This window comes from Phalacrocorax aristotelis, chromosome 8 (genome assembly GCF_949628215.1).
Source record: "Phalacrocorax aristotelis chromosome 8, bGulAri2.1, whole genome shotgun sequence".
In the NCBI taxonomy this organism is placed as follows: domain Eukaryota; kingdom Metazoa; phylum Chordata; class Aves; order Suliformes; family Phalacrocoracidae; genus Phalacrocorax; species Phalacrocorax aristotelis.
The window spans coordinates 42,833,905-42,859,902 of NC_134283.1; the positions used below are offsets into that span (position 1 = coordinate 42,833,905).

The following is a 25,998-nucleotide window of genomic DNA, read 5'->3' on the forward strand; positions in this document are numbered from 1 at the left end:
TTACAAAGGAGGAATTTGATTTTATTGGTTTTGTTCAAAGCGCACACATTATATATCAATTTCTAACCACCGAGTTTTCACAGTTCGTTAGAGACATTGTCAAAACTTCGGGTGAAGCTCGTTTCACTTCCCCACCAGTAACAGGAGACATCACAGCCTGGTTGTTTTAGTTTTATTCATTCCTCACAACAGTGGCCGTTTCCAAACCGTATCAGGGAAATCCGCTGCTTCACTGGGGAAAGGCACTTGTAAGCAAAGAACATTTGAGCACGTAGTCCGAATTTGGGTCTTTTTAGGTATTAACTTGATATCCCAAGCAGGGTTACTGACAATAAACCCCAACATCTTACATCTTCGCTTCCTGGGGCCAATTAGCACATGACAGCGTGCACTTGCCAAGCATCAACAAAAAAACCCTTTCTTATTTTATCGACACAAATACTTGCACGGCAGCTAGTGGCATTTTGCATCCTAAATATCTGAGACCACACACCTTGCATATACACCCGATATAGATTTTGGCGCTCAGTTTGTATCTCGCTTCTCGGTAGCTGGTAGCTGTGCCGCCGGTGTCATTCTAGCAATGCACTCAGGCATTCTGGAGGTGTCAATCTCCCGGGAGCTCCGCACCCAGAGCTGCTCGCTGGCATGACGGTGCATGTTGGGGACACTTGGCAGCAGGATTGCAGAGCGAGAGGCCCTTCTGCAAGCCTTAAGCAGGTTGAAATCTCCCTGCCGGCAGTGGAAATCTGTCTTGGTGAGGATCATAGGATAAAAACAAAGACTTTGAAACCACGGAAGAAATTATTTTAAAGCTCATCAGTGGGATCTGCAGCTCTTGGAACAATGTTTGCAATGAGCATAGCTTCAGCCGAGCCCAGCTTAGCAAGAATCCTGCTAATGCCGCTTCCTTCACCGCCGGCAGCTCTGGCCAGTGCTCCGGGCACTCAGCCAAGCCACCCCCGATCCAGCAGGTATGGGAGTGTTACAGCTCAAATAATGGCTCGATCCTGCAAGGTGCTGAGCACTGACCCGGCCCAGCCAACCACTTAAGCACACGCTTCATTTAATGATGTGAGTGCCGGAGTTCACTGGAATTTTTTTTGTATTTGTTGGACCAGAGTTAAAGTTTTCAGCAATGGCAGGATCCAGGCCTGCATCTCAGATGGGAATGGTTCTCAAGCACACAGCAAGCCTTTTGCAGGGTATAGCTGCCAGGCTGTGGGTGCCAAAAGGGCAGATACATTTGAAGAGCCATCGGACAAGCACAGAATAAACACCGAAATGCAAAGTTTTAACTGCTGGTTGAGCTGCAACCTCAAGGAAAGATCATCAGCTGCTTGCGCTGCTCTCACCAGCATCCCTTGCCTTGCCACCGGTCACGGGCAGAGAGGGAGGCACCAAGCCAGAGGGGACTGACCCAGCCTGGATGCTCTTAACGCTGTCTGAAGTGCAGAGAGATACAGATCTCAGGAGGGAAGTGGCCAGGCACAGAGCAGGCTCACGTGGCAGCTGCCATCAGCCTCGGCTCCCGTGGACTTGGGGAACACCAACATGTGCGGGTGGACGCCTGCTTTCATTCCAGATAGTTTTAGCTTCTAGAAAAGGATTTTTCAAACCTTATTTGTTGTTGGTTTAGCTGTTACATCCTCAGGCAGAGCCAGCAATGGCAAAGGACAAGCACAGGCATCTAGAAGGGTTTCAGACTAAAAGGCAAAGCAAGCTAAGCCACTCTTTCTACAAAATATCTTCTTTTAGGGGTTTTGTGAAATCAGGGTTACAAGGAATGAGGGATACCGTTTAAATACAAAACGTTGGTGGGCACTTATTAAAACATTTTACATCTTTGTTACACCGAGGCAGCAGCTTTGTCAATAAACTGAGCCAGCTTCACGTCTCTCTTGGTCAGTCCACCGCAGTCGTGGGAAATCAGAGTTATCTGAACCTGTCAAAAAGGAAAAGAAAGGGGTTACAAAGCCATTTTGATTTCTGCCATGTAGGCTGAGCAGCAATCCACCAGGAACGCTGTGTGCCCCTGTGGTGAACTGGTTTTACATGATGCTCCCTGAAAGCAGCAAGCTGGACCCTCACTGCTCACATAAACCAGAAGATGTAGGTGAGGAGGCTTAACAGAGCCTGGAGTCTAACCAAAGCGAGCCCCTTCACAGAATAAAACAGCCTTTGCATTCTTGGGCTTCATCCAAGAAGAGGTATCCGATTAAATAACTCAATCTTTACATTTAAATTCCATGGACTGGTTTCATGAAGAACCTGAGCCAGTGACCAAGCTGCCAACAGCAGAGTCAGGGGCTCATGTGTTTTGTTAAAAACCAGCACCCTGAAGGTGAAAAAACTGTTGAGCTTGTTGCAGATTAATTTCAAAAAGAAAAACAAACAGACTGGTGCATTTTGCTATGACGCAGCTGCCTGCACGGGTTTGTTTAGACTAGGCCAGATGACCAGTTGGGCATTACTTTGTCTCGCCTTTGACTGAGATTTTGGGAAGAGAGAAGAAGAAAAAAAAGTATTCTGAATATTCTGGAAAGCCAGGAAAATCATGAAGAGTAGGTGACCAGGACTTTGTCCGGTGATCATTTAATGTCCCCTTAAACAGGGTGATCTAAAGGTCTGATGAGGAGGAGCCTGTGCTGGGACGCCTCTGTTCGGGGGAGAGGTGGGGGTGGTGGTTCCCAGCTGCAGGCTGCTTGTCCACATGCCCTTTTAGTATATTTTTAGCGGGATTGCCATATATTCGCCAAATGCTAAAACAAACAACTCAATACAATGCAATGAGACTATTAGAAAATAAAAATAAAGGGAGAGCAATAATTTCCCCCTTCACACAGCACCTTTCATTCGAGGGTTGCAGTACACCTTGTAACCCTTGTAAATACGAGACCACCATCAGTTAGGTAATATTATAAACAAATTTTATAAGCTGCTATGTTGAGACATAGGAGCCTACAATTTTTTTTAGAAAAATCAAACCTCAATTGAGACTGCCAGGCTCCCATTTAGGGACCTACACATCGATGGTGTGCTACCCTACACCGCTGGGCTCCCGACTTGTTGCACAGAAAGGAATGAGAGTTGGTGAGAGGTTTCAAAACAGTCGTTTATTCAGGTTGGCTAAATAAGAGTTTAAAGGCTTCTATTTTATTTCTAGATCTCAGCCAGAGAGGTGAAGCAACAGGTCCAAACCATGGGGGTGGTAGCAATCACAAAGAGCTTGATTCCTGATTCCTTGCCACTACAAATATCTCAGCATCTCATTTAAAATCTCAAACCTCTTTAAAAAGACACAACCTCTCTCCATTCCCTTATCCTGTATATAAGCTACAAAAAAAGGCAGAGAGAATGGGCCAGTGGTTTGGTCTCCTTAACTTGCCACACCTGTAACTAGGGCTGGTGACACATTACCTTGCTGTAGACATTAAACCATTCCGGGTGGTGATTCATCTTCTCTGCTTGTAGAGCAACACGCGTCATAAATCCGAAAGCCTAAGGAGAGAAAGAGCAAAGAAGAAAATACTCCTCCACCTGCCAGGACTGGCAGGGGATCTGCAAGACTCACTCCAAAATCTTAAAAACTTGTAGAGATGCTGCAGATCTCTGCACCTCGGGCTTGCGTGTGTTCGAGGAGCCTTTCACCTTCTCATGCCGCCGATGCATTTCCGGACACTGCTGAAATCATCCCCTTCAGACCCCAGTAAATCACTCTCCTCAGTGTTACTTACTGCAGGATTCAAAGCCATTGCAAGAGAGCAATGATTTTACCTTTGGCATCCAACAGCAATTTAAAACATCCTTTCCAAACCCCTCATCCCTTACTGCGTCTTAGAAACATGCCGTTTCTAATGAAGCATCATGGCCCAGTATTCCTGTACTAGACAGATACCAATTCCAGAAACACATCCTTTCACATAACGATTTTGTTATTTATTTTACCGGGGGGAGAGATGCGGCAGGTGGGTTTGCCCCTCTGCTTTATGAGAAAATATTTTCCCTTAAAATGAGTTAAAATAGGTTTCCCAATCCTCTGCCTCTCTATTCTCCCCAGCACGTCCCCCTGGGACGCAGGTTTTATCACAGGCTCAAGAAGAAAATAATAGCAGGCCCTTGCCAAAATACTTAGGAGCAAATCACTACGTTATAAAGAAAATTAGAATGTCCATGTAAATCAAGAATGCAATTACACAGCGGGGCCCGAAGGGCCTCAGTGCGTGAGCAGAACGCCTCTAAGTCAGGAGGCTTTGTTCATACCGAGCTCCATCCATCGGCGTTCAGGACCTGAATTAACATGCAAAGCAAAAGTAACATCCACGTTATAGCCTGGTTCATATTATAGTACAACAAGCTCAACAAAACCCTACCTGACTTAGGTAGTTTTTTAGTGCTAATTTATGGAAGAGAATGTACATGGCCCGCATTCCACCAAGCGATGGCCATTTCAAACAAACATGTGGTCAATGAATAACATATAATGGTTGATAATAGTTTCAGTCTTTTTTCCTCTCACAAATTACAAAAGCCTTTAAGTAAAAAAAGGATCGGTGCCTGGATGAAGTATGACTTTGTTAGTCGCTTTGCCAGTCAAATGAATGCAAACGTTATAATCAGAGAAAATCATTCCAATGAGGTTTGTCATTTGGAAATCACCAAACTGTCAGCAATTAAAAAGCTTTTTTCTTTGACCCAAGAGCATTCCCAAATTTGGGAAAATCTAACTTCCCTTGAAGCTCTTGCTTGATTTAGTTTTACTTCCAGTGAGCAATTACTTCTAAAAATTTGCAAATGTTTCAGCCACACTCTTTGAAGCGGAAAGCTGCAAGTTGTGCATTAGATGTTAGCAATGATTTGGAACTCTTCTGCATTGAGAGTTCTGAAAGATATTTGATTTATATGTTTTTAGAGTGTCCATGGGCTTAACAGGAATGTTATTTCCAACACAGCAACCTACACACAGAAATGTCCCCACAAGCTTAAAACAGCAATTGCATCTGTAACTGCATTGCCTTTGTGCAAATGAGCAGCAAGGGAAAAATACATTAAATTTATGAAAACCCTATCAGGTTCGTGTATGCTCTACCAGTGTCTGTCTGTCCATCCCGGGAACTCACCCACCTACGTATATACACAGGTGACACTACACAGGCCCAAGTCATTGATAGTATGACAATAATCATCGCTCTGATGGAAGGCAGACAGAGCGAACTGTGCAAGCAAATGCATCTACTAAATTAATCTGCTCTGCAGACCTTCCTCCAGCCTTTGAGACAACAAATCCCCCCGGTCAGTACCACCACGCCAACCCACTGCCTCTTCCCCCACAGACGGTACAAAGTCTCCAGCCGGACAGAACAGTCCTTGGTCTTAACACTGTTCATCTTCCCAAAGAGTGCTCAACCTGGGGCTGTCCAAGTCACGAAAAGGAACTCATTCTGGCGCAGAGGACCCTCCCCAGGACAGGTCCTGCTGCTCGTTGCTCTAGCTGACCACGGCTGTCCCAGCCGGGGTGATTACAGTGCGGTGTTACAGCAAAGACGAAGCATGCACACCTACCAGCCATGCCCGCCTTCCTCCATGCCCCGCTCCGCTCAGAGACGTTCTCCCTCATTGCACATTACTCAAAGCAACTTCTTGCATTTTAGTTTATTTTAATTATACGCAAAAAGGTATCTCCCACTAAGAAAATGAGCTACAGTTCTACCGAGCAATTTCAACAGCGCAATCTCCATTAAGGTCCTAAATACTTCCTCTGCTAATTAAGTGAATTAGAACGCTATTGTTTATGAATCACCTTTATATTTGTAGAGCCGTAACCTTTCTTTGGGAAAATACAATTGGCTCTGGAAGGAAAAGATATTTAGGTTTGATTAGATATGAAAACACTATTACATAAAATCAGTTTGGACATTTCTTCACGTCTTGAAACTTGATCGGTAATTTGGTCTAATTGGTGATCAAGGAAACTATCTTGTGATCAATTAAAGTAATTACCACATTCCGGCAACACAACCAACCTTAATTTGACCAGGAGTCTGCATTTCTTCAACTTTAATTAAAAATAATGAAAATTATTAAGCAGTCTGCAGTGCAAGATCATTGTCAAGACTGCACTGGTAGGCAGAGTTTATCAGACCATCACACATTTCTTGATGAAAGTGGGGCAAGTACTTTACTCATGACAGTAAGATCCAACACAGTCTTGACTTTCGCTATATTAATAACAGAGTTCTGCAGCCCCCTGGCCCCTAATGGGAACTTTTTCAGGTTTTTCCTTGAAAAATAAAGAGAGGAGAAAGACAGGACTTGAGCATTTTCTAGAAGCCATTACAAAGTATGAAAAGACACTTTGATGTACTAAATAAGTGTAAAGTATTCTGATATTTCAGTAACAGGCATATTAGGCAGACATTTTCAACCTAATCTTTTTAGGACATTTGGGCTAAAATAACATCCAGGCATACAGGTTATTCTAAATAGATGCATCACATCACCCAAGTCACGGCAGACTGCCAAATCCCTGTGATGAACCACAAACAGCACTAGGACAAGGAATGAGTGAAGCAATTCTGCACAGACAAGGAGATGCCTTGGGTGCGCCTGTACGTCTTTTCCCTTCATGTCTTTTAATATCGTGAAAGAAGGTGTTAAAAACTAATGGTTTTTCAGTTGTAACATCTCTTCTAAAATGGTTTTTAAATACTACCAGCCACAGCACGTCTCCACGAGATAAAAATCAGGGCTGCTCTTAGAAGAACAAGTTAACCTAACAAAGAAAAAAAAAACCAAACCAAAACAAAAAAAACCCCATCTTTAAAAAATTCAGCTATTGTATAATGTTTTGGGACTGGCCAAACCGCTTTCGAAAGTGACAAAATAAGCGATCACAAAATAAGATTTAATGTGACTTTTGTTGCCTGAGAATGGGAAAACCAGGGCCAGACACTTTGCTGTCAGAAGTGGGAGGAAAGATGAAATTCCATCCGCCCCTCTGCACCACACAACGCTGCATGGCTCCAGGAGAACCGCGGCATCCTGGAGCTAATCTGCTATTATTCTTCCTTTCGCACTTCTTAAGCAAGGAATCAATTCATCTTAATACTTTTTAAACATGCTGCTTTTGTACAATGCTTGCCAACATTATCTTGATGAGTTATACATCAAAGCAACACAGGTCGATATGTCATGCTAATACATCACCCACCCGCGAGTCCCCAGTGATGGATTACCCCAGTGCATCTCCAGAACAAAGCAGCTGACGGTACTTGACTCAGAAGTGGAGTTATTCAAGAAAAACAGCTGAAAGGCTCAACAATATAACCATACACGCTTTTTATTTGTTTGTTTTAAAATGCGTACGCTATGAAGAGCGTACCCGGGCTGCTTAAATCCTTCGGACACTCAGCCAAGGAAACCATATGCTAATCACAAGTACATTAAGGTTTCTGCCTCCCATCTGTCATTATAGCATTGGAGGTAGCATTAACCTTGACCTTCTGCAGTGCAAGGGCTACCTGTCTTCCCTTCCCCACCCACCTGGGATGCATCTGTATAATTTATCAGTGGGAAGTGAATAAATAAAACAAGTTATAGCGACACTGTCATACAAGGCAAGAGATATGCTTTCACACATTTGCTTTCCATTCACCCAAGTGAAAAATACCCTTGCGCACAGTGTATAGCACGTGTTCCCCTCAGCAGTTTGACACTTGTAACAACAATAAACTCGAACCATTCAGGTTCACTTCCAAACTGCAGAAGCTTTCATGCATCCAGCTGATGTTACTACCTAACAGTGAGCCAGCAGATTAAAGGAAAAAGCTCTTTAATGTCGAGCTATTTTAAGTTATGTTTAGCTAGTCATGAGGGTTTGACCTAATCTCATGACATTTTCTGTTGTGCTGTCAAGAAAAATCCAGGGTTTGTTTTATTTTAATTCTATTTACTCCATTAAGAAATACTTTTACCTTACAAATACACAAAAGTCATCTCACAAGGCCACGCTCTTCATCTGAAAGTGACAACATGGTTAAAACACAAAAAAAGAGGAATCCAACTGGTATTTAGGAAGGTGATGGCAGCACAGGAGGACAGGTGTTCGTTCTCAAAACCACGTGCTCATTTTGGGCTTCTTTCCTGTGGGCATCATCATCCTGCCTGAACCACCCCAGGGACACTGGATCCATGTGACATTAGATTTTTTCCTCTTTTCTTCTTCTTTTTGGCCCTGTCTGGATTCATCCAGGACATAAACCAGGGGAACACCTTCCCATTGCTCTTCCCCTTTTTAATACCATTCCAGAAACAGTGGGACAGTCCTTCAGAGCACAACTAAACTATGGCCCAAAATAGAGCTGAACTCCAATTACTCATGTCCCCATCTCTCCAGTGAGTGCAAGCAATGGACAAGCTGGCTCAGGCGTTGTGCCCGCGTTTCCCTACTCCCTCCATCCCACCTCAAGACAGCACTATGCCATCCTGAAGGTGAACAACACCTAACAAATCATAGGTAGAGACTTTTTTTTTTACTCCTCCTTAACAGCTTGAGCAAGAGAACATCATGAGTGCAGCCAACCTTCCCATTCCCCAAGCATCGCTCAGGATTGGGGAAAGCAGTCCTCCTAACTCTGAAAGACACCAGTAAAGAGAAAGGATGGAAGAGGGATACTACAGACATACTGGCATGTACTGAGACGCCATTTCTGTCTTCATAACGAAATGTGAAACTAAAAAAAAAAACACCCCACAATTTCCAACTTAATTGTCTACACTTTTCTGCGTTTACCATATCCTTTTAAAATCCAGAGCAGACTGCTCACATCCCCCACACTTATCTGCACACATCATTTGTCCGAAAGTGAAATGCTGCTTTGCTCTCTAAAAAAAGTTACCTATTTATATTCCTATTATAGCTGTGAACACTGTTCTCCATGTTAGATCTGCAGCAGGGTACGTGAAAACCTTTACACCATGTTCTACAAAGAACGCTGTTTCTGTCTCCCAACACTTGTTTACAATTATGTCGGTGAAGAAACTAGCTCGCCAGCTCTATATCAAACATTTTTGACAGCAAAAGCACAAACACTGATCTATTCTAAGTAGTTTGCCACTCTGTGTAATCTTGGAAAAGGCATTCTTGCCTTTGATTCTAAAAATGTTTATACTTCATACATTATGCAAATAGTTTTTATATATTAAGAAATAATGCAAGCAAAGCTCAAGTTAAATTAAATTCTTCAACAATAACCTTGCCAAAGCACTGATTTTCCTATAAAAAAAATTATTCCAATTTGTTGATCTTACATTGGATGAAACATACTGTAACAATCTTCATAATTTATGTCCTGTTGGGACACTATGATTTAAAGTAACATAATACAGACCAGCATCACCGCTAATCTAAACCACCTGACCAGATAAACAACAGTTTCCCCTTCTCTCTTCATAGAGGGTATTTCTGTTTATTGTCATATGATTTACCAATTTGAAGAACATGAAGAATAAATGGAGGCAAAGAGAAGCGGAGCTCGGAGGCATGGCCTTTCCTCAATGGGGACATTTCTCACACAGGTACCGGTACAATGTCAAGAGCTGCAGAGATGACAGAAGGCAATTTCAGGAATGCTGTCCCAGGAAAAGCCCAAGCTGCTCGGAAGTTTACACTCGCTCGGCACAATCGAGACCAGGTGCAGCACTCGACGTGACATGGACCTGGTGATGCTTGAGATGCAGCTCTCCAGAAGAGGTTTGAGTCAAAGGCTTCGTCTCGCAAGCTCAGCAGCGACCTAAGCTATGACATCGCTTTGTCATAAAGCAGGTGCAAGCGTAATTTGCCCCACTTGAAATTCAACCAGTCCAAAACCCAAACACAAATATTTCTGCTAAGGCCAAGGGATCCGAGGATCAATGCAAGAAGAGGGACTAAGAGGAAGGTAGAGAGCACTGACCTGCTCTTATAGTCTTGGTTTTGCTTTGCTTTCCTCTTCCCTCGCACTCGCCACGTGTGTGAAATACCCTCACATGCAATCTGCACAACAAACCCCAAGTCAATTGTTTCTAAGCCTGTTGATATCAAGATTTACATAACTGCTGAATTTAGACCTATTTTTCTCTTATTGGTGATAATATGATACAAAATGTTACATCTATTATACCTTCTTCCCCGGCACATCTTGACTTTTCCAGCAGCCTCAGATCGTTTTTCCTATTCTCATTTTTATTACTGTAAGCGATTGCACCTGGATTTCATGAACAGAAAGCAGATAATATGCTCGGTGATTCAATGAACAGACTTCACGCCAAAATTGATCACCTATTCCACCAAAAAGATATATAAACTTGATGGAGTGGAAGTGAGAGAACATAGAGATGCCTTAAAGCAGCATAAAAACTTCTTTTTGAGTGATAAAATTTCAAGCTTAGATGCCACTGGGTCAATATAACCTTATTACAAAATACATTCATTTGCTTATAGGTAGATAACAATAATTATAGTTGCCCATAAATAAGCAGACATCCTAAATCCCAACCAAACCATCAAGAAGGTCCCATGATATTTGCGATACATCACTTCATATAGAAATATTCTAAACAAATGGTCCCCCTACCCCAGTGCCAGTTCCTTAGCACTCTAGGTAAATGTAGCCTCATAAATATTATTTATTAAAAAATTTAGATCTCTATATTAGATTTTAGAGGAAAAAAAAGGAAAATGATCCCAGGTTTCAGGACTGAACTAGAACATGGAAGAAATCCTCCAGCCACGTAGTCAGCTAAATGTGACTCTCCACCTCCCAAGCCATTTTTGTGTGCTTTGTGGTCAAAAAATGGAATATAAAGGTTGCACTTAGGAGGTTTACACCAATTAAAATGGCTATTCCAAGAAACATGACTTTTTAAAATGAACTTTTTGCACCCTACCTAAAAACATTAAATAACACAGCGAAACCTCCATTAACCGAGCACCTGCTAAAGCAATCAGTCACTTAAAATAACAAACACTCTTGGCCGCATAACTGAAAGGACAATGATAATTTTACTTGTTAAAGCAAATGTTTGGCCCAGCAAATTAAGCTTCTGGCTGTACTGTAATAAAGCCATCACACAAACCACTATAAAAATAAACTAGTAACAAGGTGCAGTTAGTCCCCAGTTCCAACCCTTTAAATTCAGGCACCTGAACCCTCCACTAAGGCACTCTGCTCCCCGGTGACCTTCGTGCTGAACAAAGATGCTGCCGCCTGGGCAATAAATGGTGCCAGCCCATGACATGAAGGCGCTGTAAAACAGACCAAATAAGAATTAATTTATGTGAATGCTCCTTCAAAAAGGTGCTCAAATCCTCTGACTTTTATAGAGCTTGGCCTCAGCGTAGAACTAGAGAAGTTTGTTATCCCGTTGCACCACGTTTTCAGTGGAACAGACCTGGCTACAGCAGAACAAAATACTACTGGTTTCCCCCCATGTTTCTTCTTACTTGTATGCGAAGGAATGATTTCATTCTGCAGACATGAAAATGAAGTTCACATGCCATACACGCTGTTGATAACATAGAGAGCGCTCAGATGGAATTTTCCTTGGTCTTTTGGCCAAGATTACACATACTACCAGTTTAATATCCAAAATCTTCTCTGCTGAGTATCCAAGGGCAATCGTATCCTGCCTCTGATAATCCTCTAAATCTCTGCAATTTATGATTCTAAGAAAACATCAAAGAGTGATAAGAAAGGTACTGCTTTATGGTAGATTAAGAGAAGAAGTGGCTGGTCTCATGGCCATTTCATCTTCCACCATCCTCCTACTCACTACACTGTCAGGTTTTTTTGTTTTGGTTTGTTTTTTTTTTAAAGACAAGGTCAAAAATTCAAACATGCGACAGAGAAATCACGATGGAGGTGTGAGGAATTTGAAGAGGTCTTCCGATCACCCTCTTGGCCAAGCCAGAATCTAAAAAGACCTAATGCCATGAAATAAAGCAAACTGAGGAACATTTACTGTGGATCCAGTCAGGGAATCATTTCACTCAACTGAGCGGCTGAAAGCATCCTGCTCTGTTGTCAGAATGGGCCTTCATGTTTGGACATCTCTTATAGTAGAAGAATGTAGATGATACATTGGGACAGCAAACTCAGCAGGAGACTTACCTGGGCCAGCACTGGCAGGCTTTTCATTTATATTGCACTATAAAATTCAAATACTATTTTGAAGACAGACATTTCAAGTCTAGAAATGACAGCTCATTTGGAGAAAGAGCAGGAGAGAGCAAGCATCTTCCCAGACAACATGTTTCTCTTCAGGGCATCCTTCAACCTCGGAGCAGTTGGGTACCTTGCCTGGTTTGCCATGCCCACTGTTCCCTATGTGATCTGTAGGTCACCTAGACCCTGCTTCATCCCTGTCTCTGGTAGGTGGAAGAATGGCTGGAGCAGGTCATGGAGAAAAGGACAAAGGCAGCCACGTTAAGTTCATTATTAAAAACCAGGCCCACTGAACTGCCAATAATTCAGATGAACAACCTATACTTAGCATTTTCAAGTGTCTTCAGACCCCTCCGTGTGCTCCAAGCGCATGCCTGGAAGTGGCAGAGTACATACAATGTACAATATTTTGAGAGGTTCTACGTTTTTCTTGTTGGTTGTTTTTTTACTAAGACACAAGGGTTCCCCTGGGCAGCCCACACCGTTTGTACACCGGTACATCTGGGAACAGAGAGGTGGGCTCACAAGGGGAGGCAAATACTAATTCTGAGTCCTCCAGTGAAGGTCAAATTTCTTTTAGAAATTTATACAAGCACACCATAGAGGGAAACCCTTTGTACACTTCTGGTTCTTCATGAGATTGGGCATTACAAGATGCATGCATAAACACAATGTCCTGGGCTTGTACAGCCAACAGTATTTTTGATTGCTACAAGCACCTGCCCGTTGTATCACGGAATAAAGATCCTCCCAACCAGGGACACCCTGGTCATACACAGACATATATTTAACTGCCTACTGTTATTCTCATCACAGCCTGAGGAAAATCACACTAGATCATGAAATCAGGACTTCCCCCTCTGATCATAGGAAATGTTTTCCTACAAAGCACCCTTAGCACAAAATAAACCCAATGGTGCAGTGCTGACTCAGCACAGGGCTCCCCACTTATCAGCGCATTCCCCCACCAAACCCCTCCAAGACATCACAGCCAGCTTTGTGTTTGTCCAGAGCAACTTTTCATCTCAGCCCAACAAAATTAAAGGAAGAAAAGGGCAAGGGGAAGAGGAAGAAGGGAAGCTCTTCCCCAAAAAAAGACGTGAAGCAGGTTTGCAGCTTTATAAAAGAGGAATGAAAAAAATTACACTCGCCTCACCCCGATAAACTGCGGCCCTGCCAGTGGCTTTTCAGAGCAGATGTAACATTTTAGCCAAACGTGATTGTTTGTGAAAGAAATAATTCTGATCAAAACCCAAAATTGCAGCCAGCAGAAGCGCTGCACTTCGTCACGTTAATCCGCCCTGACGGGGAGCGGCGAGCGGAGATTCCTACTGCGAGAGGAGCAGATGCGAAAGGTCAGCGCTGGCCCGCGACTTCAAAACCCTTAACGTGTAAAACAGTGTGCATTAAAGCCTGAAACGGCTCACCGCGGGATTAACGGATGTCCGCTAAGTGGGTTTGATGTGCTTTTGGTGAGTAATGGTTAATTTTTAAATAGGGGCGTTGGAGTTTTATTTTAGTTTATTCTGCCAGCCGGAGTCCATTTTCAATTACAGTTGCAGAGGATAGTATCCCAAAGCCTGTGTCTCCTCCATGGGAGTACGAGAAAGTGAGAGCTGCTAGCGTAAAAGGCAATTAATGGTTTGAAAACGTAGTCGGGTGTTATTCAAAAAGCAAGGGGATGCAAAAGGTTAAGCAACCAGGACAGGGAGATGTGCTGTTTGCTTTTAATCAACATCTTTCCAGCACCCCCATAAAAATAAATTTTAATGCATAAAGAGTTGCATGACACCAGGTTTCCTTAATTGAAAAGGTAAAAAATTCTGAGTGGCCATCTTTTTCAGGAAAGGCAACACCAGTCTTACTTGCACTTTCCCAAATGAAGGCGTCCAACTGAATTCAAAACCACTGAACTTTCCATTCATTCTCCAAAGGTGGTTTCACAAGGAAAGAGACCAAACTGTAGCTAAAAATCAAGTTGACCTGGTCACATTTGCTCTCATTCGGTACGAATGTACGGCAGCCTTGCTCGCGTGGCTGATATAACATTTGTTCTGTTTAATTCAAACAGAGTGAACAATCAATTTGTACAGCTGAAAAAAAGGAGAAACACTTCTTCTACTGTAAATCTACAAGACAGCTTGTGAGATCCAAAAGGCATTTTGACAAATAATTTCTTTTGCACTTTCAGATCAATGCATGCAACAAGCACAAGGCAAACGCTGTAATAATTTTTACTTGAGTGATAATAAATCCATCTTTTAAGGAAAGCATTTGTATTAGAGCCAACTGGAGAGCAGCCCAAAGGTCAGCCGGGCAGATTTAAGCAGTGGCCTGCTTAAATGGAGATACAACAGGACTACTCGGTGGGGCAAAGTCAGCAATTAGAAACGCAACCGTCCCCAGTAATTATAAACAATATAATAATGATTTATTCTAAGAAGAAATATGACTTAGCTCACGAAGAAAACGAGCATCCCTAATTATAGTTAAGTGACAAGAAAAATTAAAGTGATGCAACTTCTACGACACCTGGGATGGGACATCTCACATTTCACCTGCACTAGAAATGAAGGACACACACCCACTCTGAGTCTTCAATTTAAACATGATTAATTTTATTTAAATATGATTAATGTTGTGACATTTTAAACAAACCTGGCAGCCTAATACTGGTGGTACCGCCATGATGATACCGGCACTGTACGTTGCCACAAGCAGATGGGACTCGAGGGTGGTGGGATTTGTACACAGACCCTGGCCAAAGAGGAGAGAAGATACCCCACAGTATGAAGAGGAGCAATTGCTGCTCATCACCTGCCTTTTATCAGGCACGAATCTCTCGTATGCATTAACAACAGTAAAGTCGTAATGAAGGGACTGAAGGACAAAATGACGGTTCCCAGACATATAAGGAAAGGCTAAATTGTGAAGGACTTTAAAAGACATGAGGCTGCTGATGCACTAAGGCAGCTCTATTTAAAACAGAAAAACATTGCCAAGTGCAAAACATTGGTCTGAAAATATTCTGGAGCACAGGCTGACTTTACATATGGTTTTGTACCCTGCCAGCCACACTGGCCACAAGAAGAAAATAAATCCTGTATTTCCGAACTCCCAGCACCAAGGATTTAATTCCTGCCTAGACACAACCCGATTACATATTTCCACCACTACGGACTTCCCAGCTTGGCACAATTTCCTGCTGCTGGCTGCCAGGTAACTGGAAGCATCACTGGAAACAGGACACACTGACCAGGGCACCAGTGTCATCTCCTCCTCCTCCAAAGCGAGGGAAGGAAACTCGTAAAGCTTTCAAACAATCCATCTCCCCAGAACGTCACCTTTCATTTCACCCAGACCCTGAGCTCCCTGCCTTCCACCAGGAGTGCCAGGCAGCAATGCGGGCACGTGGACTGTGTCCTGCAGCTGCACCTTGACCCTCCGACCCACCGACTCAGAGGCAAGAGTGTTATTTACTCAGTCAATCACAAGAATACACTCAAGGAAGGTGTGACCATCCAGGAATCATATATTTTTACTGTGCCCCACTCCAAGACACTTGAGCCAGTTCATTCGCTCCATTTCAGCCTGCAGGTTAACCTCTGCCCGTCCTGAAAGCTTCACTATCAGTTTCTAATAAAGGAAAATGTCAACAGGCAGATAGGCCAGAAATTCATTATTTTCAGATACAAAGATTTTTCTCAACTCTGTAAATCCACTCATAAATAATTCTGATTTATTGCAAATCGGTTATTGTATTCATAAACGCAGGGAAGTTGGTGAACAACATAACTACCAAAAGAAATACTTTCATAACTTTGCAGGTGCACAAATCATAGCATATGGGAGAGGACTCAAAGGATAATGGAAAACGAAGCAGTTTAGGAAAGACTATATGAAAACCAGCACCTACCTAGGAGGATGGAAAAAAAAAAACCAAACTATTTTCATTCGACAGGCAATCTAATGCAAAACTCTAGCAGAGGGAGCAAGTGGACCGATACTACATTAAAAATAGCAATTCCCCTGCTAACGAAGGAAGAGAGGTTCGTCTTTTGATTAGCACAAGTGACAGTCAGGGGCTGAGGTTGCTCAGGCTTTGAGGTTAAACACAACTGACATAAGCTGCACCTGAATCCAATCAGTCCCCAGGCTCTGAGAAGATTCACACGCAAGGACTAAATTTGTCACAAATGGGTTGGTTTCCGATCCTCCTGTAGCCAACTTGCTTTATTCTGACCCCCATTTAACAAATCAACTTAATGGGCACTGGGAGTGCTATAAAACTTAACAATGGAGTGATTTTAACTTTTAAAATATAGTTATGAAGCAAAATGTTGGAGAGCTCCTTCAATACTGGAAATCAAATTAAAGCTAGACATTTTTTAACAGTCTTGACAGATATAATCCTAGTTACCATGTAAATTTATGGTAAGCTGCTGTGATATTAGCCACAGGTGCTACTTTTAATATATGGCCCGCATCTGGCTGGGAATAAAATTTCTCAGAGGACTGAAAATGACCTCACTATCAGACAATGGAGAAGAAAAAAACCCACAAGACCGCTGTGGCATATAAAAAGCTGGAGATGTGGTCCACAACCAAATATTTAACATAAAATTCATTTTAGCTCTGCAGATTGTAGGTTAAAGGATATTATGTTTTCAATACGTAAAAGGCGTGGACGTATTTCAGCCAAACAGCCAAAAGATTAAGTACATAAAGCTGCAATGAAATACACTGCCTATGTATATAAAAACAAATTTTCCAATCTTTGATCAACGCAGAAGACAAAGCAACGCGCTGGGAGTAGAGAAAGGGAGTATCGACGCAGATTACATTACAGGGACTGGCACCAAGTACCACCATCAAAACAAATAAAGAGTATTCAGTGCATATCCCACCAAATTCATTCCGATGTGTAATTGTGATATTACAACAAGGATGATCAATTTAAAGGGGCAAATCTGAGCATGTCTCCCTACAGCAAAAGGAAAATAACTGGCATTTCAATGAGAGGGGGAAAAAAAAGGCATCTACCGTAACATGCTCTGTCTGATGTTCTTTTCCTGGACTTCAAGCAAGAGAGCTAGAAAATTTGGAAAGGAAACGCAAAGTGAGAATAACAATTTATTTAACTATTCTAGATTTTTTGCACAGCTTTAAGTTCTCAAAAACCCAGAATCCACAACTGCAATGAAACACATGTGCTTCTACCCTTCTATGCACCACCCTGTAAAGTGTTTCCTTACTGTCCCCTCTGCTCAGGCTCATCTTTCGCCTGTGTCCTGTAGCCCCAAAATAAAAAATACATTTAAAATAGCTTTAAAGACTCTTAGAACATTTGATTTCCTGTCATTTTATAAAATGACGTTAGAGCTCTTACGGAGGGTTCCTACATGAATTTTTTTTTTAAAAAACCACCTTAATTAAAAACTTACCCTATAAAAGAAAGCAGCTGTAAATGCTGAACCTGACCATCAGCAAACATGCCCACCTTTGTAATTTCCTAACTGCATTTTTTGCCTTTGCGTGATTACCTAAGGAAATGCAATCACACAGGCAGTTGCCCCTTAAACCCTCTGGTCAAATCCAACCAACTTTGACAAGAGACATGGAAGTCTCAAAGTTAAGGCGTTCCTGCAAATTTAGCGAAAATGAGCAGCTGGGTAAAGGACCTAAACCCAGCGCTCAGCACCCATCACCCAGAGCCCTCCGCAGCTGCCCACTGCCTGCCCAGCTTGAGACAAACCTGGGGGAAATTCACTTTGCAGGATCACCCCTCCCGAGGTGTACTGACCTGAAATGCCGAGAAAAGCCCAGGAAATTCCTGAGATATAGGCCAGGACATCCAGGTCCTCAGCAACCCTTCCCTCCCTCTATGACCAGCTTCTAGCAATAATCCCAGTGTTTCTGCAGCTTCTTTTCTGAGTCTGGAGAATGATAATTGGGACAAGTTACTGGCATGGTCTGGAGGCATAAATTGACTCTCTACCCTGATTCTGAATTTTGCTTAAGCAGAGTGGAAGCAGAGGGCTTGCTCCACAGCTGGAAGAGAAACGTTTTGTTTCAGTAGCACAAAGACATGAACAGACAAGAGTGTGCCTTCTTGATGCTACACAGTCACCCAAAAGCCTTGCTAGCTGCAAGGTCCCTGACGTGGCTGTGAGGTTTATGGAGGCACACCAGCACCAAGACACGTGGCAGGGCTCGAGAGTTGCTGTGGAGCGGTCCAAGCCCACCTGCTCTCCGAGACCTTTCTCATGGTCAGAGGTTTCTGCCAAGCACATGCTCCCCAGGGAACGCAACTCAACCACAGGGCTCTTGAGCAAGCACACCCAAGCGAGGGTTCTGGAAGTAAAACACTCTGATTTTAAATACCTGCTGTTCAACAGCAGTGATAACATGTGGCAACCGCAAGGCACAGGTAAGGAGGGACGGATGCATTGGTGTGATCAGCACAGCTCTTCCAGACAAAGCAGTTGAGTTGCATTTGCATTTTTTTCTCTCACCATTGGTGTATTTCATACTTCGTACAAGATTCAGAACATCCACCCATCAGAAGCTTGTCTCACGCTAAAGGCAACGGGAACACGGAGCAGCAACCCCCACCCAGCACCAACACTGCCCAGTCCAGGATGCTGGGACCAGTGCGTGGTGGTCATCCACAGCAACATAACTAACAAAGGGCTTCCAGCTGGGACCCCAGGCTGGTTTCCAGTTTGTTTCAGAGAACTGTACCTCCAAAGCCCATTTTCATGAAAATGTATCTTCAGACTAACAAATAGCACCAGCATTTTCAAGTTCTGGGTTACAAACTAATTCCATAAGCCAGAAGTGTCATTAGCTTGTCAGCCTTACAAAGGCAGCCCATTGCTGATCGCTTTTAAGCGAGCTAATCTCAGCCTGAAAGCTTCAGGAATCTAAATAACTCGTTTCACAGAAGTTTCATTTCATTCTCATGCTGAAAATAATATACATAAACCAAGCTCATGTCTACACATTTGCACGACTTCATAATAAAAGTTGTGTTTATATTCTTAACATCTGTTGACATACACAGACTTTGTAAACCTGGCATAGATTTTAAAGCCACAGAATTTTCCATGCATCATGAACATTATCTGCGAGAAGCAATAAAAAAAAGAGCAATAAATACATTAATCAAACCAATATCATCTGCAAAACATAAATCTGAAATACCTTTCACGTCAGCTCAACTACTTGCGTTTTTTATTTTGTTTTACACACCTGATTTTACACCATCTGTAATAGGGCAGCAGGAAGATCACTGAGGAAACGATACTCCTCAGTGCTCTGACTTTTACTAAATACTCACACTTTAAATAATGTAAACAGAGTACTTATTACGTGAAATGAAAGGAGTTGTACCTACAAGTTCAACTTTTTTCATTGCAGGACTAAACTCTCCCAAAGTACAATGCAGGTATAGCTCTGCTTTTGTCATCTGTTCCCTAGGTCGTAATAAATGCAGTATTTACTAACAGTAACATAATAGTAATATAAGCATAAGCATACGTCCTTAATACTAATTAACTTTCATCTTCAACTTATCAAAAGGTGAATACTTGTTCTCTAACACCAGCACTGAACACCCCCTTGGGATCTGCACTTTGAGCCCCTTCCTGGACTACGATAACAGGAACAGCTTCTGCTCTCCACAACTGCAAACAGGGTCACTGCAGCCCATTCCTACAAATCAGCATGTGAAATTCTGCCCTCAGATATTCGCATATACCCTTGATCTGACCAGAGCTGCGCAGAGGACCCACCAGCCCAGCTTGTTCTCCCAGCTGGGCACAGAAAGCTCACTTTTGAAGCTGATTCCCAACGTCTGCTCTTGTTCCTGCCCTACCCAACATCCATGAATGGCAACCAAGAATGAGAGAGACTGTCCCCATATCTCCCAAACAATTCAAGTGGCGTTTTTTTTTTTAGTACCCTTTCTAAGATGACATGTACTAGAAGTATAAATGTATACTTCATCATCTACTAACGAGCATATTTAATTATACTCAACTTTCTGTACTGGTAAGTGCTTCATCAGTCTTCAAATTGGGAAAGACAAGGATATCTACCTATGTTGTAAGATAAATTTACACAGTAAAAAACCCACAACTTTGTAAACTTTTGCCAGAGCAATGGGTTTTCTGGCTATCTGCTGGTGTAGCACACTGATTTGTCTCTTGACCTGTCTGTTGACACACTGCCTAAGTCCATCTGATCAAACTGACTTATTTATTGACAGTGTGCAAAACCACTCTTTAATTAACTTTGGTGAAAAAGAAAGTCATTTCTGGTTGTGCTGTACCAACAAAGACTTTGACCATGCCCCGGCAGAGATGCCATTTCATCAATATTTGAAGCACAAAGGCTGAAACTCTCAACCCTTCCAAGGGTCACTCCTAGCTCATTGGTGTCAAACATGCTGGTCTCTCCTGGTTGCTCCAGCTCCAAGCTGCCTGCACCTCTCACTAAGGTTTCAGGTGAGCTCCCTCTCATGGGTTTCCCACTTCCGTTGTCCTCTGAATTATATGATATGGTTCTATTTGTTCTGTATTAATGCTCAGGTTTGAAATGCAATCCAGGAAAAAAAATGTATTCGGGGCTCCAGACGTGCTCCCTGGACCAGCACAGTCCTGCTCGTGAGCTGGGTTTTTCTGCAGTTGTTTTCTCTTTTGCTTTCACCCAGCTCAGAGGCGCTGGGAGCATCTCACCCACCTCCTCTCTACCACCTGGCCTTTCCTTACCATGACAACTACTGTCTGAAAAAGCAGAAAAATAGCCAGCGTTACAAATTGTTGTTTATCTAGCTCACTGTGATTTCCTAAAAACCTTGGTCTGAGTTTAGGCATAGCTGTGTAAATAAACAGCTCACAGTACAGCTCCCGGTCCCTACACACACCAACAAGCCCATGACCTCCTGAAGCCTGGCTCGCTGCGTCCCTCCTGTAGTGAGGAAAAGAACCAGCTCAGTGAGAGCCATCGCCCAAACAAAACCCTGGGTTTCCTCTCCCACCGAGAAAGCGCTCACCTTTCCTTCAGAAATAAACCAGAAGGGAAACGCATGCTCTTGGTACGTGACTTTTTCCTAAGCAATGTCACGATTCCTCAGAAGGCAATTTTTCAGGGGAATGTAGCTGACCACAGTTCTCAAGACAAATTCAGTATTTCTAAAGCAAGTTTGTAACTGACATCCAAGATATGTTCTTGCGAGTTTGAGACGTTGCTCAGGATCCTGACTCTAAAAAAAACCCAACGAGGGCTAACCAGCAGTTCGGCCATGCCAAAGACACTGCGAGATCAGATACTATGATTCATTCAAGAATCATCTAGAACTCTGTTTTCTTGCTTAGAAGGCAAAACGTATCATATTTTCCCCACCTTATTTGCCAAAAGCTTCTGTTCTTACATTTACCCATTTTTCTCAAGAATTTCCCCTGACAAAAATGAACCCCACTGTCCATGAGTTACATTATTTCCAGCATTCGTTTACAAGTGCTAGTAAAGAAAAAAAAATCAGGATTAAATATTATTTCTCTAGTCCCATTGTACCGACCCTGACCTTGACCCCAATATTATAATCAAGAAATTGTAGTATTAGAACAAATCTACTTAACAACTACAAAACAAAATTAATTTACTCCACCTAATGAGATCAGAATCAGAGAGCAATCCGTTGAGGCAAATCCAAGAGGGTTTGGTCCCACAGGGATATTCCCAAATTTCTGAATATAGCTATGTTCCCATCAGGATTGTACAGAAATTAAAGCAATTACATTTCCTTTATATTAAAAGTGATATATAACAATAATTACCTGATTAAAATTTTTGAAATTGAACTCTTTGTAGATGGCATCTCTTTCGCCTGACTCAGACCAGCCTGAAGCTTTGAGATCAAGCAAAACTTGGCTCCTCTCCTCTGCTGTCAACCAGTGAGACTGCGAAGACTGTTGAGGAATAAAAAAACACAAACATGACACGAATGAGGCTGAGGTTCTCTTTTGTACAACCATAAGAAAACCACATGATGGAATTGTGGTTATGTATTACAGAAAGGTAGAGGTGGAAAATCCACCGTACAGTTTCTTATTCTTTATAATTTAACAGACCAGCATAACTCAAAACAGCCAGGAAACACCATTTCTGTTTGGTCAATTAAGTTCAGCCAAATGCTTTTGTACAAAACCAGCGAAGAGCGACGGGCTCTTTCACGGGAAGGAACACCGTCACCAGCATACCTGTACCCATCCCTCGTGCCTCTGGATCACCCACATGCTGTAACAATTGACTTAATTTTCAAACATTCCATTCTTAGATGTATAATCCTATATGTATAAATAAAAGATTATTTACATTACATGCTAAATGTACAATTACAAGGCTAAAAGAGGCATCAGGTTAATTTCTGTAACTTAAAAGCCAGAAGCAAAATAGGAGACTGTATTCTACATAACCTGTATACTGCTATTCCTAAGAAAGCAGGAATAGATTTAAAGATAGCAAGCAACAAAGAGCTTTTTAACTAACAATTAAAAGAAAAAAAAACTGACAATACAGACACAATTACAAGACGTTACAGGTTACTGATGTAAGCACTAGATTCTGCACAGCACTTATTGAAATGTCTCATTTTAAGCAAAAGGAGTCCTTCTGGGACTGGGGGCACAGATAAAAGATTACACCCTCTGCTTCAATATCTGAATCAGTGCCTGAACCGTGCGTGAGGTTGGAGCCAGACCCGGAGAGAGGAAAGCTCTATGGGGCGTTTGGAAGAGGTCTGGTATTTTTCCTAGAAGCAGAGAGTAAGGGCATGCAGACAAAGCAGTTTTGTGAGAACTTCCAGAAAGGGGCTGAGCAATTTTGCTCCAGATCTCCACTAAGACTTCAGAGGTCTGCGAGTACCCACCGCCAGCTCAGCAGCTCGGGGTATTTTTTGCCTTTGATTTGAGAGTCGGTGCTGGCAGCTCTGCTACAGAGAGCGGCAGGAGCCCCTGTGCCACCAGATGGGGCTGTGAGCCCGAGCAGAGCAGGAATTAACGCGATTAGAGCGACCTGAGCGAGGCTGTAAGATGTAGGACGGCCAAGGAGCAACGTTTTCACCCATAGTAAGGGACAAAAAAACACCCAAACAATGTAAACCAATCTAACAGCATCAGTGCCACCGCTTGTGTTCAGCTGGATACATCCAGTCCAAGAGATGGGTTTTACAGGTCCTAAAATGAAATAACGTAGGCTCTTTATGCTTCCAACTCAACTTTGGACTTGCAAAAATACAAAGATTGGATTTGTTGTTGCTATAACCGCAGCTGCAGGCATGAATGTCTTACATTCTTCTTTTTTCCAAGCATACAGAAAAATTGCCAAAGCTAACGGCTGTCTTGCAATTTATTATTTTATCTGTTGAGAGATGAAATTAGTAGGTTACTTTACAAAAAAAGAAATCATGGGGGTGGGTTTTTTTGAGACAGCAAAGTCCAGGACTGTGACCTGGGGGCAGCACAAAGTCCGTTCCTCCAGCTGGCAGCAGAGATGTTCTCTGTTGGTTTTAGGGACGTTGCAGTTACCTTCCTGAGGCCTCGCCTGCACGCGCAGGCGTGACTTGAAATAAGATCATAAGAGTTTTTAACAGAAATACGGAGCTTTGATGAATGCCCTGGAGCGCACCGGCCGCAGCGTTTTGCTTAGGAAGAGGTTGCAAAGGCCAGGTGCGTATTTAGCCCCTCCAACGCGTCACGACTATATTCAGAAATGTAAAAGAAAGCAGCACGAACGCGTTTGTAAAAGGAAAAAGCGAAGGCGGGAGATGCCACGGTCTGTCACGGTCACGCACCCGCAGCACCACGCCACGGGCGCCCCCAGAAAGGGAGAAGGGCACAGCGTGGGCACCCACGGGCAAAAGCTGACCTGGCAGACGAGGGGCTGCACCTGACCCGCGACACACGGACATGACACCGGGTTTAAGCCGTGCGGCGGGTTGAACCCGCCCCGTCCCGCCCGCGTCCCCCCCCTTCCCCCGCGCCGCGTCCCGCAGGACCGGGCCCCGCCGCGCCCCTCACCATGGCGGCGCGGTTCCCGCCGGCGGCTCCCCGCCGCGCCGCGCCCGCCGCCCGCCGCGCTCCCAGCAGCGCCCGCCGCAGGCCGGCCCCACCGCCCGGCATGGCCATGACCCCGGGCCCGGCCCCGCCTCGGCAGCGGGAGGAGCCGCCGCCCGGCTCCACGCGGCCCGGTCCGCGAAGGGGAAAGCGCGCGGCCGGAGCGGAGCGGGGGGAAAATGGCGGGCGGGCGTGAGGGCGGCAGGGAGGGACGCGCGCCCGCCCCACACCAGCCTTCTAGTGCGGCGGGTGGTAACCAGAGACTCATGGAATGCCCTCAGCTGGAAGGGACCCGCAAGGCTCACCGAGCCCAGCTCCCGTCCCTGCACAGGGCACCCCAAATTCACACCGTGTCTCTGAGGGCCTTGGCCAAGCGCTTCTGGAGTATCGCCAGGCTGGTGCCGTGATGCCTCTCCCTGGGGAGCCTGTGCCAGGGCTCCACCACCCTCTGGGGGAAGAGCCTTCTCCTAACGCCCAGCCTCACCCTCCCCTGGCACATCTTCCTGCCATTCCCTCAGGCCCTGGCGTTGGTCACCAGAGAGAAGGGTAATGGCAAAGGCACCCCTGGCCACGGAGAAGTGGAGGCCATCGGGGGTGCAAGTGGGTTTCATTTTCAGGCCATGGGGCAGCACTGAAATAGTCACTCATTTTTACAGACACTGCTCTTTCTGTAGAGGAATGGAGGTAATTATTGGGGAGAATCCAGCCCCAGGCCTCTCAAGCTAACTGGGTGGTAGAGGCAAGAACGCTCCAACTGATTCCAGATTCTGAGCAATCTTTATTAATAAAATACTTCCTAGCTTTATCTTCAGTAACACCAAAGTTTTATCAGAGCACTTTCCTCTAATATGTAGAAATGCAGGACGTCAGCATTCCAAAGGGGAAAGATATGGCTGCCAGGAAGACACCTGAAGAATGACATTGCAGGGATACGAGCTCTTTGTCAAATATGAAATTTTATGACTGTGTCCTCTCAGCTTAATTTGCACTCTAAAGCTTCCTATCAGGGTACTATGGCAAGCCTCCATCACATATAAATGCTACTCAATCAAATAATTAAAAAACCATACATTGTGCCAGTCTACACCTTATTCAAAGTCTTCCATACTAATTATAACCAAAACCCAAACCAATTCCTTACGAAGCCTCAGCAGCAGACAGTGCAACCAGCAAATAGGTTAGCAGAAATTTAAATAAATCTCAGGACTGGTCTTGCTAATTTAGGCCGGTGATCTATACTTCAGAAGTTGTATGCTTTAACCCTGTAAGAAAGTGACTTAAAAGGGTACACTAAAAACCTGATTTATTTAAAAAAGAATGACAATGAATGCAATTTAATTCTATACGAACGCAGTAAATAAGTTGTGTAATCACACAATGAGGTGAGCTTTGGAAGTAATTCTAAATCTTACAAAGAACTGCCACTAAGTCAAAACTCAGAGCACAGGGAACAAGAAAACCAGCAAACCCCAGCACTGAGGTGGGAAACAGTCACCCGTCAAGAGCTGTATAACATACTTCTGAATTGTCACTGCTGGCATACAGTGGAATAACTAATTTGAAGCACCTTATTATAAAACATCTTTTTCTTCATAATTCATTTTACGGACGGTCAAACTAATTTAGCAACATCACATTCACCAGCGTTTTCCTTTAACATGTTCTATTTCAGGAAC

The 25,998-nt window shown here is 43.5% G+C and overlaps 1 protein-coding gene and 2 long non-coding RNA genes across 4 annotated transcripts in view; 1 reads left to right on the forward strand and 2 right to left on the reverse strand.

The window, feature by feature from the left end:
- PCBD2 (pterin-4 alpha-carbinolamine dehydratase 2) lies at window positions 1-24,493 on the reverse strand. Of its 2 annotated transcripts, none has more exons than XM_075102903.1 (4): window positions 24,287-24,493; window positions 22,046-22,177; window positions 3,421-3,501; window positions 1-1,945 (listed from the first exon to the last, which is right to left on the reverse strand). In XM_075102903.1, the coding sequence occupies exons 1-4, from the start codon at window positions 24,392-24,394 to the stop codon at window positions 1,850-1,852; spliced, it is 417 nt and encodes a 138-aa protein (XP_074959004.1). In that variant the 5' UTR covers window positions 24,395-24,493; the 3' UTR covers window positions 1-1,849. The 2 variants fall into 2 exon arrangements, with proteins under 2 accessions (XP_074959004.1, XP_074959005.1); XM_075102904.1 differs by lacking the exon at window positions 24,287-24,493 and adding an exon at window positions 23,137-23,544.
- LOC142061595 (uncharacterized) lies at window positions 3,508-22,039 on the reverse strand. The gene is made up of 3 exons (XR_012662156.1): window positions 18,007-22,039; window positions 9,954-17,295; window positions 3,508-9,597 (listed from the first exon to the last, which is right to left on the reverse strand). It is a non-coding gene; the product is annotated as an uncharacterized LOC142061595 (long non-coding RNA).
- Window positions 23,734-25,998, forward strand: part of LOC142061594 (uncharacterized) — a 3,130-nt gene continuing 865 nt past the window's right edge. The window contains exon 1 of the long non-coding RNA XR_012662155.1: window positions 23,734-23,935. This is a non-coding gene — a long non-coding RNA (uncharacterized LOC142061594). The remainder of the gene's footprint in view (window positions 23,936-25,998) is intronic.

Coding starts and splice junctions, on each gene's coding strand:
- PCBD2 (XM_075102903.1), bottom strand. CDS start 24,394: ATGGCCATGCCGGGCGGTGGGGCCGGCCTGCGGCGGGCGCTGCTGGGA. Junction 22,178..24,286: donor GCGGGAACCGCGCCGCCATG/GTGAGGGGCGCG, acceptor ATTCCTCAACAG/TCTTCGCAGTCTCACTGGTT. Junction 1,946..3,420: donor GGTTTAATGTCTACAGCAAG/GTAATGTGTCAC, acceptor CCTTTTTGACAG/GTTCAGATAACTCTGATTTC.